At 45.8% G+C, this 11,858-nt stretch overlaps 1 protein-coding gene across 1 annotated transcript in view; it reads right to left on the bottom strand.

The window, feature by feature from the left end:
* hspb1 (heat shock protein, alpha-crystallin-related, 1) overlaps positions 1–368 on the bottom strand; it is a 20,059-nt gene extending 19,691 nt beyond the window's left edge. The window contains 1 exon segment of the mRNA XM_065023954.1: positions 1–368. This exon segment is cut by the window's left edge and continues 477 nt beyond it. Within this exon segment, the coding sequence (XP_064880026.1) occupies positions 1–4 (4 nt within the window). The 5' untranslated portion in view covers positions 5–368.
* Positions 369–11,858: the final 11,490 nt, after the last annotated feature.

Here is an 11,858-nt window from a genome sequence, read left to right as displayed (position 1 = left end):
TCATGGTTGCTGGAGGAAGAGGAGTAGTACTGTACCAGTAGAAGAGCTGTGGGCTGGCTGACTGGCTGACTGACTGACTGGCTGGCAGACTGGCTGGCTGACTGGCTGACTGGCTGACTGACTGGCTGACTGGCTGGCTGGCTGACTGACTGGCTGACTGGCTGACTGACTGGCTGGCTGACTGGCTGACTGACTGACTGGCTGACTGGCTGGCTGACTGGCTGACTGACTGGCTGACTGGCTGACTGGCTGGCTGACTGGCTGACTGGCTGACTGGCTGACTTTGGTTGGTCTCTCTCAAACTTCCAATGATAGTGCTCCTCGGCCGAAGGCTTTTATGCACACAGCAACCGCCCACCTCTCGTCAACACTGTCACTGGCCCTCCCTTCTCAACCCTTACGCCCTGTCCCCCCCACACACCTCCCTCAGCCAGATATTTATAGAATGAACTAGAATGTCTATTCATGGCAGATGTAGCACTAGAATGGAATCTAAATCCAAGGACCTCCCATCGACCAATCGAACACAGCTGCCCAGCACTTTGTTTCACCCCCTCCCTCCCTCCCTCCCCCCTCCCGCACCTCCCTCCCTCCCCTCCCCTCCCTCCGTCCCTCCCTGTCCTGCCAATTGTAATCCCCACTCCAAGCTCACCCTAGCCATGACACAGGGCTAGAGGAATCTGAGTCTGCTGTAAAGCAGACAGCCCTGCTCAGCAGGTCTACAAGCATAGCGGGGAGATGTAAATATACCGTTGCTAACACACAGGCTGGTGGAGAACAGTACGTTATGTGACAAGCCAGCCACTTATGTGCAATTAGCAGCTATACATTAAGAATGCACACTGGAGTCCGAAGGAGCTCAAACAAGCATAACAGAACAGACACCCACCCCCACCCCCACACCCACACCCACACCCACACCCACCCCCACCCCACACCCACCCCCACACCCACACCCACACCCACACCCACCCCCACCCCCACACCCTTCTCTCTGTCTCCTCTGACTAATCTCTGTCTCCTCTCTAACTCCTCTCTAACTCCTAACTCCTCTGTAACTCATCTCAGACTAATCTCTGTCTCCTCTCTAACTCCTAACTCCTCTCTAACTCCTCTCTTACTTCTAACTCCTCTCTGTCTCCTCTCTGACTAATCTCTGTCTCCTCTCTAACTCCTCTCTAACTCCTAACTCCTCTGTATCTCATCTCAGACTAATCTCTGTCTCCTCTCTAACTCCTAACTCCTCTCTAACTCCTCTCTGACTAACATCTGTCTCCTCTCTAACTCTTCTCTAACTCCTCTCTGACTAATCTCTGACTAATCTCTGTCTCCTCTCTAACCCCTCTCTAACTCCTAACTCCTCTCTATCTCCTCTCGCACTCCTCTCTGTCTCCTCTCTTACTCCTCTTTGTCTCCTCTCTAACTCCTAACTCCTCTCTAACTCCTATCTAACTCCTCTCTGACTAATCTCTGTCTCCTCTCGGAATCCTCTCTAACTCCTCTCAGACTAATCTCTGTCTCCTCTCTAACTCCTCTCTAACTCCTCTCTAACTTCTCTCTGTCTCCTCTCTAACTCCTCTCTGTCTCCTCTCTAACTCCTCTCTAACTCCTCTCTGTCTCCTCTCTGACTAATCTCTGTCTCCTCTCTAACCCCTCTCTAACTCCTAACTCCTCTCAGACTAATCTCTGTCTCCTCTCTAACTCCTAACTCCTCTCTAACTCCTCTCTGACTAATATCTGGCTCCTCTCTAACTCTTCTCTAACTCCTCTCTGACTAATCTCTGACTAATCTCTGTCTCCTCTCTAACTCATAACTCCTCTCTAACTCCTCTCTGTCTCCTCTCTAACTCCTAACTCATCTCTGTCTCCTCTATGACTCCTCTCTAACTCCTCTCTGTCTCCTCTCTGTCTCATCTCTAACTCCTAACTCATCTCTAACTCCTCTCTGCCTAATATATGTCTCCTCTCTAACTCATCTCTAACTCCTCTCTGACTAATCTCTGTCTTCTCTCTAACTCCTAACTCCTCTCTAACTCCTCTCTGTCTCATCTCTAACTCCTAACTCATCTCTAACTCCTCTCTGCCTAATATCTGGCTCCTCTCTAACTCTTCTCTAATTCCTCTCTGCCTCCTCTCTGTCTCATCTCTAACTCCTAACTCATCTCTAACTCCTCTCTGCCTAATATATGTCTCCTCTCTAACTCATCTCTAACTCCTCTCTGACTAATCTCTGTCTTCTCTCTAACTCCTAACTCCTCTCTAACTCCTCTCTGTCTCCTCTCTAACTCCTAACTCATCTCTAACTCCTCTCTGACTAATCTCTGTCTTCTCTCTAACTCCTAATTCCTCTCTGCCTCCTCTCTGTCTCATCTCTAACTCCTAACTCATCTCTAACTCCTCTCTAACTCCTCTCTGCCTAATATATGTCTCCTCTCTAACTCCTCTCTGACTAATCTCTGTCTTCTCTCTAACTCCTAACTCCTCTCTAACTCCTCTCTGTCTCCTCTCTAACTCCTAACTTCTCTCTGTCTCCTCTCTAACTCCTCTCTGTATCCTATCTTTCTCCTCTCTAACTCCTCTCTGTCTCCTCTCTGTCTCCTCTCTTTGTCCTCTCGGTCTCCTCTCTAAAGTCACTGCAGAATGGCATTCTTAACATGGACAACCTAGTTTTGTTTTGAATGAGTTCCAATGCTGGCTCTCTGTCCTGTCTGAGTGTAAAGGGAATTTTCAGGTGAACAAAAGAGAAAAGCTTTTGTGGATATAGTCAATAACAAATCATTTCATTTTAATTACAAGTACCAACAGGGAGACCTCTAGCACAGAAGAGAAATGTCTAACTTGGCCTTTGCCGAGAAGGCCCTTATATCCTAATTCCACAGAACCAGGAAGTCAAAACAATGTTGTCATCAGCTAGAGAATGACACAGTGTTCCTATCACGTTCTGACCTTTATTTCCTTTGTTTTGTCGTTATTTAGTATGGTCAGGGCGTGAGTTGGGGTGGGCAGTCTATGTTTGTTTTTCTATGATTTTGGGATTTCTATGTTTCGGCCTAGTATGGTTCTCAATCAGAGGCAGGTGTCATTAGTTGTCTCTGATTGAGAATCATACTTAGGTAGCCTGGGTTTCACTGTTTGTTTGTGGGTGATTGTCTATGTTAGTTGCTTGTGTCAGCACGGTTCTCATTATAGCTTCACGGTCGTTATTTGTTTATTGTTTTGTTTAGTTTGTATTCAGTGTTCAGTGCTTTCTTTAATTAAAAAATCATCATGAACACATACCACGCTGCATTTTGGTCTGCTCCTTACGACGATCGTGACAGAAGCACCCACCAACCAAGGACCAAGCGGCGTGATGACAGGCAGCGGCACAAGGAGCAGCACAAGGAGGACTGGACATGGGAGGATGAGTTGGACAGTAAAGGACCCTGGGCACAGCCAGGAGAATATCACCGCCCCAAGGAAGAGCTGGAGGCAGCGAAGGTGGAGAGGCGCTGGTATGAGGAGGCAGCACAGAGGCGTGGATGGAAGCCCGAGAGTCAGCCCCAAAAATGTATTGGGGGCGGCACACAGGAAGTGTGGCGAAGCCAGGTAGGAGACCTGCACCAACTTCCTGTGCTTACCGGAGGACGAGAGAGACCGGGCAGGCACCGTGTTATGCTAGAGTGGGCCTCCTTGGGCCGGCGTACATGGCACCAGCTTTACGCATGGTGTCCTCGGTTCGCCAGCACAGCCCAGTGCGGGCTGTTCCACCTCGCCGCACTGGCAGGGCGACCGGGAGCATTCAACCAGGTAAGGTTGGGCAGGCTCAGTGCTCAAGAGCTCCAGTGCGCGTGCACGGTCCGGTCTATCCAGTACCACCTCCACGCACCAGCCCTCCGGTGGCAGCACCCCGCACCAGGCTGTCTTTCCGTCTCATCCCTACAGAGCTCCTCCGTCCAGCGCTGCCAGAGCTCCTCCGTCCAGCGCTGCCAGAGCTTCCGCCCCTCAGTCCAGAGGCGCCAGAGCCCCTCAGTCCAGAGGCGCCGGAGCATCCCGCCTGTCCGGCGCTGCCGGAGCCTCCCGCCTGTCCAGCTCTGCCGGAATCTCCCGCCTGTCCGGCGCTGCTGGAGTCGTCCTTCACCCCGGCGCTGCCGGAATCTCCCGTCCATTCGGGACCCATTTCTAGGGTCCCCAGTCCGAGGTCGGTGGCGAGGGTCGCCGTGTTTAGGATGCCACGGAGGCGGACAATGAGGCGGAGAAAGACTGTGAAGTGGGGTCCACGTCCCGTGCCAGAGCCGCTACCGCGGACAGACGCCCACCTAGACCCTCCCCTATAGGTTCAGGTTTTGCGGCCGGAGTCCGCACCTTTGGGGGGGTGGGGGGTACTGTCACGTTCTGACCTTTATTTCCTTTGTTTTGTCGTTATTTAGTATGGTCAGGGCGTGAGTTGGGGTGGGCAGTCTGTTTGTGATTTCTATGTTTCGGCCTAGTATGGTTCTCAATCAGAGGCAGGTGTCATTAGTTTCATCTGATTGAGAATCATACTTAGGTAGCTTGGGTTTCACTGTTTGTTTGTGGGTGATTGTCTATGTTAGTTGCTTGTGTCAGCACAGTTCTCATTATAGCTTCACGGTCATTATTCGTTTATTGTTTTGTATAGTTTGTATTCAGTGTTCAGTGCTTTCTTTTAATTAAAAAATCATCATGAACACATACCACGCTGCATTTTGGTCCTCTCCTTACGACGATCGTGACAGTTCCACAGAAGACAACAACAATCAGTGTCCTTGGTCCTTGGACCTCCAGTCTGGTGTCAATCCCGATCAACAGATATGAGTTTAAAATACAGCATAGTGTCTAGTGACTAAATCCCGTGACACTAATGAGTGTCACAAATATAAAGCTTCAAATCATGTGAATAACAGTAAGGGGAAATACAGAAATATGCTAAGCATTGTGTTAATTACTCTTTAGTGAATATTAATGTTATTCATCTTAAATATTTGTCTAACTTTGATTTAAAGCATTTTTATTCCACCAGCAAATAAAACAAAAAATGTGGAAGAAGGACAGTTTTGGCACCTTCCAGTGCTCAACCTATATTACGGTAAGAAGAAGGACAGTTTTGGCACCTTCCAGTGCTCAACCTATATTACGGTAAGAAGAAGGACAGTTTTGCACCTTCCAAACCTATATTACGGTAAGAAGAAGGACAGTTTTGGCACCTTCCAGTGCTCAACCTATATTACGGTAAGAAGAAGGACAGTTTTGGCACCTTCCAGTGCTCAACCTATATTACGGTAAGAAGAAGGACAGTTTTGGCACCTTCCAGTGCTCAACCTATATTACGGTAAGAAGAAGGACAGTTTTGGCACCTTCCAGTGCTCAACCTATATTACGGTAAGAAGAAGGACAGTTTTGGCACCTTCCAGTGCTCAACCTATATTACGGTAAGAAGAAGGACAGTTTTGGCACCTTCCAGTGCTCAACCTATATTACGGTAAGAAGAAGGACAGTTTTGGCACCTTCCAGTGCTCAACCTATATTACGGTAAGAAGAAGGACAGTTTTGGCACCTTCCAGTGCTCAACCTATATTACGGTTTTGGCAAGTGCTCAACCTAAGAAGGAAGGTTTTGGCACCTTCCAGTGCTCAACCTATATTACGGTAAGAAGAAGGACAGTTTTGGCACCTTCCAGTGCAACCTTCCAGTGCTCAAACCTATATTACGGTAAGAAGAAGGACAGTTTTGGCACCTTCCAGTGCTCAACCTATATTACGGTAAGAAGAAGGACAGTTTTGGCACCTTCCAGTGCTCAACCTATATTACGGTAAGAAGAAGGACAGTTTTGGCACCTTCCAGTGCTCAACCTTATTACGGTAAGAAGAAGGACAGTTTTGCACCTTCCAGTGCTCAACCTATATTACGGTAAGAAGAAGGACAGTTTTGGCACCTTCCAGTGCTCAACCTATATTACGGTAAGAAGAAGGACAGTTTTGGCACCTTCCAGTGCTCAACCTATATTACGGTAAGAAGAAGGACAGTTTTGGCACCTTCCAGTGCTCAACCTATATTACGGTAAGAAGAAGGAAGGACCTTCCAGTGCTTTGGCACCTTCCAGTGCTCAACCTATATTACGGTAAGAAGAAGGACAGTTTTGGCACCTTCCAGTGCTCAACCTTATTACGGTAAGAAGAAGGACAGTTTTGGCACCTTCCAGTGCTCAACCTATATTACGGTAAGAAGAAGGACAGTTTTGGCACCTTCCAGTGCTCAACCTAGTGCAGTTTTGGCACCTTCCAGTGCCAACCTATATTACGGTAAGAAGAAGGACAGTTTTGGCACCTTCCAGTGCTCAACCTATATTACGAAGAAGGACAGTTTTGGCACCTTCCAGTTTTGAAGAAGGACACACTTCCAGTGCTCAACCTATATTACGGTAAGAAGAAGGAAGTTTTGGCACCTTCCAGTGCTCAACCTATATTACGGTAAGAAGAAGGACAGTTTTGGCACCTTCCAGTGCTCAACCTATATTACGGTAAGAAGAAGGACAGTTTTGGCACCTTCCAGTGCTCAACCTATATTACGTGCTCAACCACCTTCCAGTATATTACGGTAAGAAGAAGGACAGTTTTGGTGCAACCTATATTACTAAGAAGAAGGACAGTCCAGTGCTCAACCTATATTACGGTAAGAAGAAGGACAGTTTTGTGCAACCTTCCAGTGCTCAACCTATATTACGCAGTTTTGGCACCTTCCAGTGCTCAACCTATATTACGGTAAGAAGAAGGACAGTTTTGGCACCTTCCAGTGCTCAACCTATATTACGGTAAGAAGAAGGACAGTTTTGGCACCTTCCAGTGCTCAACCTATATTACGGTAAGAAGAAGGACAGTTTTGGCACCTTCCAGTGCTCAACCTATATTACGGTAAGAAGAAGGACAGTTTTGGCAAGACCTATATTACGGTAAGAAGAAGGACAGTTTTGTGCACCTTCCAGTGCTCAACCTTCCAGTGCTCAACCTATATTACGGTAAGAAGAAGGACAGTTTTGGCACCTTCCAGTGCTCAACCTATATTACGGTAAGAAGAAGGACAGTTTTGGCACCTTCCAGTGCTCAACCTATATTACGGTCAGTGCACCTTCCAGTGCTCAACCTATATTACGGTAAGTTCATAAAATATCAGATTATCCTCGGTATCTCTCCACTGACTGTGTCTAAAATCTGTTCTCCTTCAGGTTACAGATGACTGTGGTCCTCACATGTGTATCAGCTTGGCAGAATATTTATTTATTTAACTTTTCTTTTATCATGGAGTCATACTGAGACCAAGGTCTCTTTTACAGAACCCTGAATTACATACATTACACAAAATACACACATGCAAATTGAAATCCAAAATGCAAGCAGAAAGAAAAACACAGTCATTAAACATCTCTATCAGCTAATGTTTATGTAATGTTTTAAAGATTTTTTTCACAAATAAGGTGCAAGACTATTAAACTAAACTAAACTCTGATTTACTCAGTAGAGACCAAAGGAATTCCTGAAACAGGATGTGGAAACTCAAATGTCTAAACAGGACAAAGAACCTAAGCACACAGCCAAGACAATGCAGGAGTGGCTTCGGGACAAGTTTCTGAATGTCCTTGAGTGGCCCAGCCAGAGCCTGGACTTGAACCCGATCGAACATATCTGGAGACCCGAAAAATGCTGTGCAGTGACACTCCCCGTCCAAACTGACAGAGCTTGAGAGGATCTGCAGAGAAGAATGGGAGAAATTCCACAAATACAGGTGTGTCAAGCTTGTAGCGTCATACCCAAGAAGATTCGAGGCTGTAATCGCTGCCAAAGGTGTTTCAACAAAGTACTGAGTCAAGGGTCTAAATACTTACGTAAATGGGTTTCCATTTTTTATTTTATAAATTTGCACAAATTTATAAAAACCTGTTTTTGCTTTGTCTTTATGTCTTTATTGGGTGTAAATTGATGAGGGGGAAAATAATTGAATACATTTTATAATAAGGCTGTAACGTAACAAAATTTGGAAAAAGTCAAGTGATCTGAGTACTTTCAGAAGGCACTGTATGCTTAAATCATGAGTTATTTTTATGCACTCTAGAGAACAAAATGTTCTTAGTTTTATCTGCATTCAAAACTGACTTCAAGTCAATAAAGTTTTTCTGTAATACAATGAATTCAGACTGTAGTTCAGATAGAGCCTGGTCAACCGTGGAGGCAATAGCATACACAACAGCATCGTCGTCATACAAGTGCAGGTTACAATATTTTACGGACAAGTCGATATTTTTTATGTAAAAAGTTAAAAGTACAGGACCCAGAATCGATCCTTGCGGGACACCTTTTATAATATCCAGGAAACCTGATTTAACACCACCAGTAGATACACGTTGAGTTCTATATGTCAAGTCATGTTTAAACCAGTTACATGCAACCTGGTCAAGGCCAATTGAGGAAAGCCTCTAAATTAGCAGTGAGTGAAAAACAGTATCAAAAGCCTTTGACAGGTCAATGAAGAGGGCAACACAACGATGCCTTTTATCCATACAGTTAACCATATAATTTATAACTCGGGATGCAACAGAGATAGTGCTATGACCTGATCTAAACCCCTGACTGATCTACATTAATATACTGTATACTGCAGATCTACATGCCCTATAAAGTAATGAAGGACCCAGGGTTGGGATAGGTCATTGGCATACGGTACCTCACAACCTTCGTCTTTGCTGAATCAGCATTGTCACGCACATGACAGTTTCTCCATTATGTCTGAGGGTGTTGTTGAAACACAATAGTGTCCTGTGTCTCTTCCAACGAGCAACACTGGATGTTCTATCACATTAACTCTGTGGATGGCAGTCAGTATTGGTCATCAGTTAGTCATTTGACTGACCCCCTCCTTCAGCTATTCTATACATCTTATACATTTGTCTATGTGTTATATTTGCACCCACAATGGCAGTCAGTATTCTATCACATTAACTCTGTGGATGGTAGTCAGTATTCTATCACATTAACTCTGTGGATGGCAGTCAGTATTCTATCACATTAACTCTGTGGATGGCAGTCAGTATTCTATCACATTAACTCTGTGGATGGCAGTCAGTATTCTATCACATTAACTCTGTGGATGGCAGTCAGTATTCTATCACATTAACTCTGTGGATGGCAGTCAGTATTCTAAACCCGGGAGTCGCTAGGCCTACTGTGGATGCATTAACTCCCAATCATGGCCGGATGGCAGTCAGCCCGGGGATCAAACCCGGGTCTGTAGTCACGCCTTGCCTTAACTCTGTGGATGGGAACCCAATATACATGGGCTGGACGTTTTATTATAATCTCAAAGGATATATTGTTGTATATCCCAACAGTAAAGAGGCTGGGGGCAGTTAAGGTTGTGGTTGAGGATTAGGGATAGTGTTGTGGTTGAGGATAGGGGATTTAGTGTTAACTCTGTGGATGGCAGTAGGGGTAGGGTTCTTATTGTGGTTGAGGATAGGGGTAGGGTTATGTAACTCTGTGGATGGCAGTCAGTATTAGTACATAACTCTGTGGATAGGGGAGTGTTAGTGTTAAGGTTGTGGTTGAGGATAGTATTCTATCACATTAACTGAGGATAGTGGATGTTAAGGTTGTGGGTTGGAGGATAGGGGTAGGGTTAGTGTTAAGGTTGTGTTTGAGGATAGGGGTCAGGGTTAGTGTTAAGGTTCTGGGGTGGATGGGTTGAGGATAGGGGTCAGGATATTTAGTGTTAACACAGGGGTAGGGTTAGTGTTAAGGTTGTGGTTGAGGATAGGGTTAGTGTTAAGGTTGTGGTTGAGGATAGGGGTCTATTAGTGTTAAGGTTGTGGTTGAGGATAGGGGTAGGGCAGTATTCTTGAGGATAGGGTTATGTTAAGATTGTGGTTGAGGATAGGATGGTGTTAAGGTTGTGGTTGAGGATAGGGGTAGTGTTAGTGTTAAGGTTCTGTGAGGATAGGGGTAGTGTTAGTGTTAAGGTTCTGGTTGAGGATAGGGGTAGTGTTAGTGTTAAGGTTGTGGATAGGGGTAGTGTTAGTGTTGTGGTTGTGGATAGGGTAGTGTTAGTGTTAAGGTTGTGGCAGGATAGGGTAGTGTTAGTGTTAAGGTTCTGGTTGAGGATAGGGGTAGGGTTAGTGTTATAGGTTGTGGTGAGGATGGGAGGAGTGGGCAGTGTTAGTGTTAAGGTTGTGGTTGAGGATAGGGGTAGTGTTAGTGTTAAGGTTGTGGTTGAGGATAGGATAGGGTTAGTGTTAAGGTTGTGGTTGAGGATAGGGCTGTTAGAAGGTTGTGGATAGGGGTAGGGTTAGTGTTAAGGTTGTGGTTGAGGATAGGGATAGGGTTAGGCTGAGGATAGGGGATAGGTGGTTGAGGATAGTAGGTTGAGGATAGGGTTATGGGATGGGTTAGTGTTAGGTTGTGGTTGAGGATAGGGATAGGGTTAGTAAGGTTGAGGTTGAGGATAGGGTAGGGTTAGTGTTAAGGTTGTGGTTGAGGATAGGGGTAGTGTTAGTGTTAAGGTTGTGGTTGAGGATAGGGTTAGTGTTAGTGTTAAGGTTGTGGATGAGGATAGGGTGTTGAGTGTTAGTGTTAAGGTTGTGGTTGAGGATAGGGGTAGGGTTAGTGTTAAGGTTGTGGTTGAGGATAGGGGTAGGGTTAGTGTTAAGGTTGTGGTTGAGGATAGGGGTAGGGTTAGTGTTAAGGTTGTGGTTGAGGATAGGGGAGGGTTAGTGTTAAGGTTGTGGTTGAGGATAGGGGGGGTTAGTGTTAAGGTTGTGGTTGAGGATAGGGGTAGGGTTAGTGTTAAGGTTGTGGTTGAGGATAGGGGGGTTAGTGTTAGGTTGTTAGGAGGTTGTGGGTTGAGGATAGGGGTAGGGTTAGTGTTAAGGTTGTGGTTGAGGATAGGATAGGGTTAGTGTTAGGTTGTTAGGGGTAGGGTTAGTGTTAAGGTTGAGGATAGGGTAGTGTTATAGGGTGGATAGGGGTGTTTAGTGTTAAGGTTGTGGTTGAGGATAGGGGTAGGTTAGTGTTAAGGTAGGGAGTGTTAGTGTTAAGGTTGTTGAGGATAGGGGGTTAGTGTTAAGGTTGTTAGGATAGGTGGTTGAGGATAGGGGTAGGGTTAGTGTTAAGGTTGTGGTTGAGGATAGGGGTAGGGTTAGTGTTAAGGTTGTGGTTGAGGATAGGGTAGGGTTAGTGTTAAGGTTGTGGTTGAGGATAGGGTTATAGGGTAGGGTTAGTGTTAAGGTTGTGGTTGAGGATAGGGGTAGGGTTAGTGTTAAGGTGGTTGAGGGGTAGGGTTAGTGTTAAGGTTGGTTGGGATAGGGTTAGGGTGTGTTAGGATAGGGGTAGGGTTAGTGTTAAGGTTGTGGTTGAGGATAGGGGTTGTGGAGGGTTAGTGTTAAGGTTGTGGTTGAGGATAGGGGTAGGGTTAGTGTTAAGGTTGTGGTTGAGGATAGGGGTAGTGTTAAGGTTGTGGATAGTGTTAGTGTTAGGTTGTGGTTGTTAGGAAGGTTGTGGTTGGGATAGGGTTAGTGTTAAGGTTGTGGGGTAGGGTTGTTAAGGTTGTGGTTGAGGATAGGGTTAGTGTTAGTGTTAAGGTTGTGGTTGTGGTTAGGGATAGGGTTAGTGTTAGGTTGTTAGTGTTAGTGTTAAGGTTGTGGTTGAGGATAGGGATAGGGTTAGTGTTAGTGTTGATAGGGGGTTAGTGTTAAGTGTTAAGGTTAGTGGGTTGTGGTTGAGGATAGGGTTAGTGTTAAGGTTGTGGTTGAGGATAGGGTAGGGTTAGTGTTAAGGTTGTGGTTGAGGATAGGTTGTGTTAAGGTTGTGGTTAGTGGG

This window comes from Oncorhynchus nerka, linkage group LG10 (assembly GCF_034236695.1).
Source record: "Oncorhynchus nerka isolate Pitt River linkage group LG10, Oner_Uvic_2.0, whole genome shotgun sequence".
NCBI lineage: Eukaryota > Metazoa > Chordata > Actinopteri > Salmoniformes > Salmonidae > Oncorhynchus > Oncorhynchus nerka.
The sequence above is the reverse complement of the archived record's forward strand: the minus strand, read 5'-3'. Positions and strand labels throughout refer to the sequence as shown.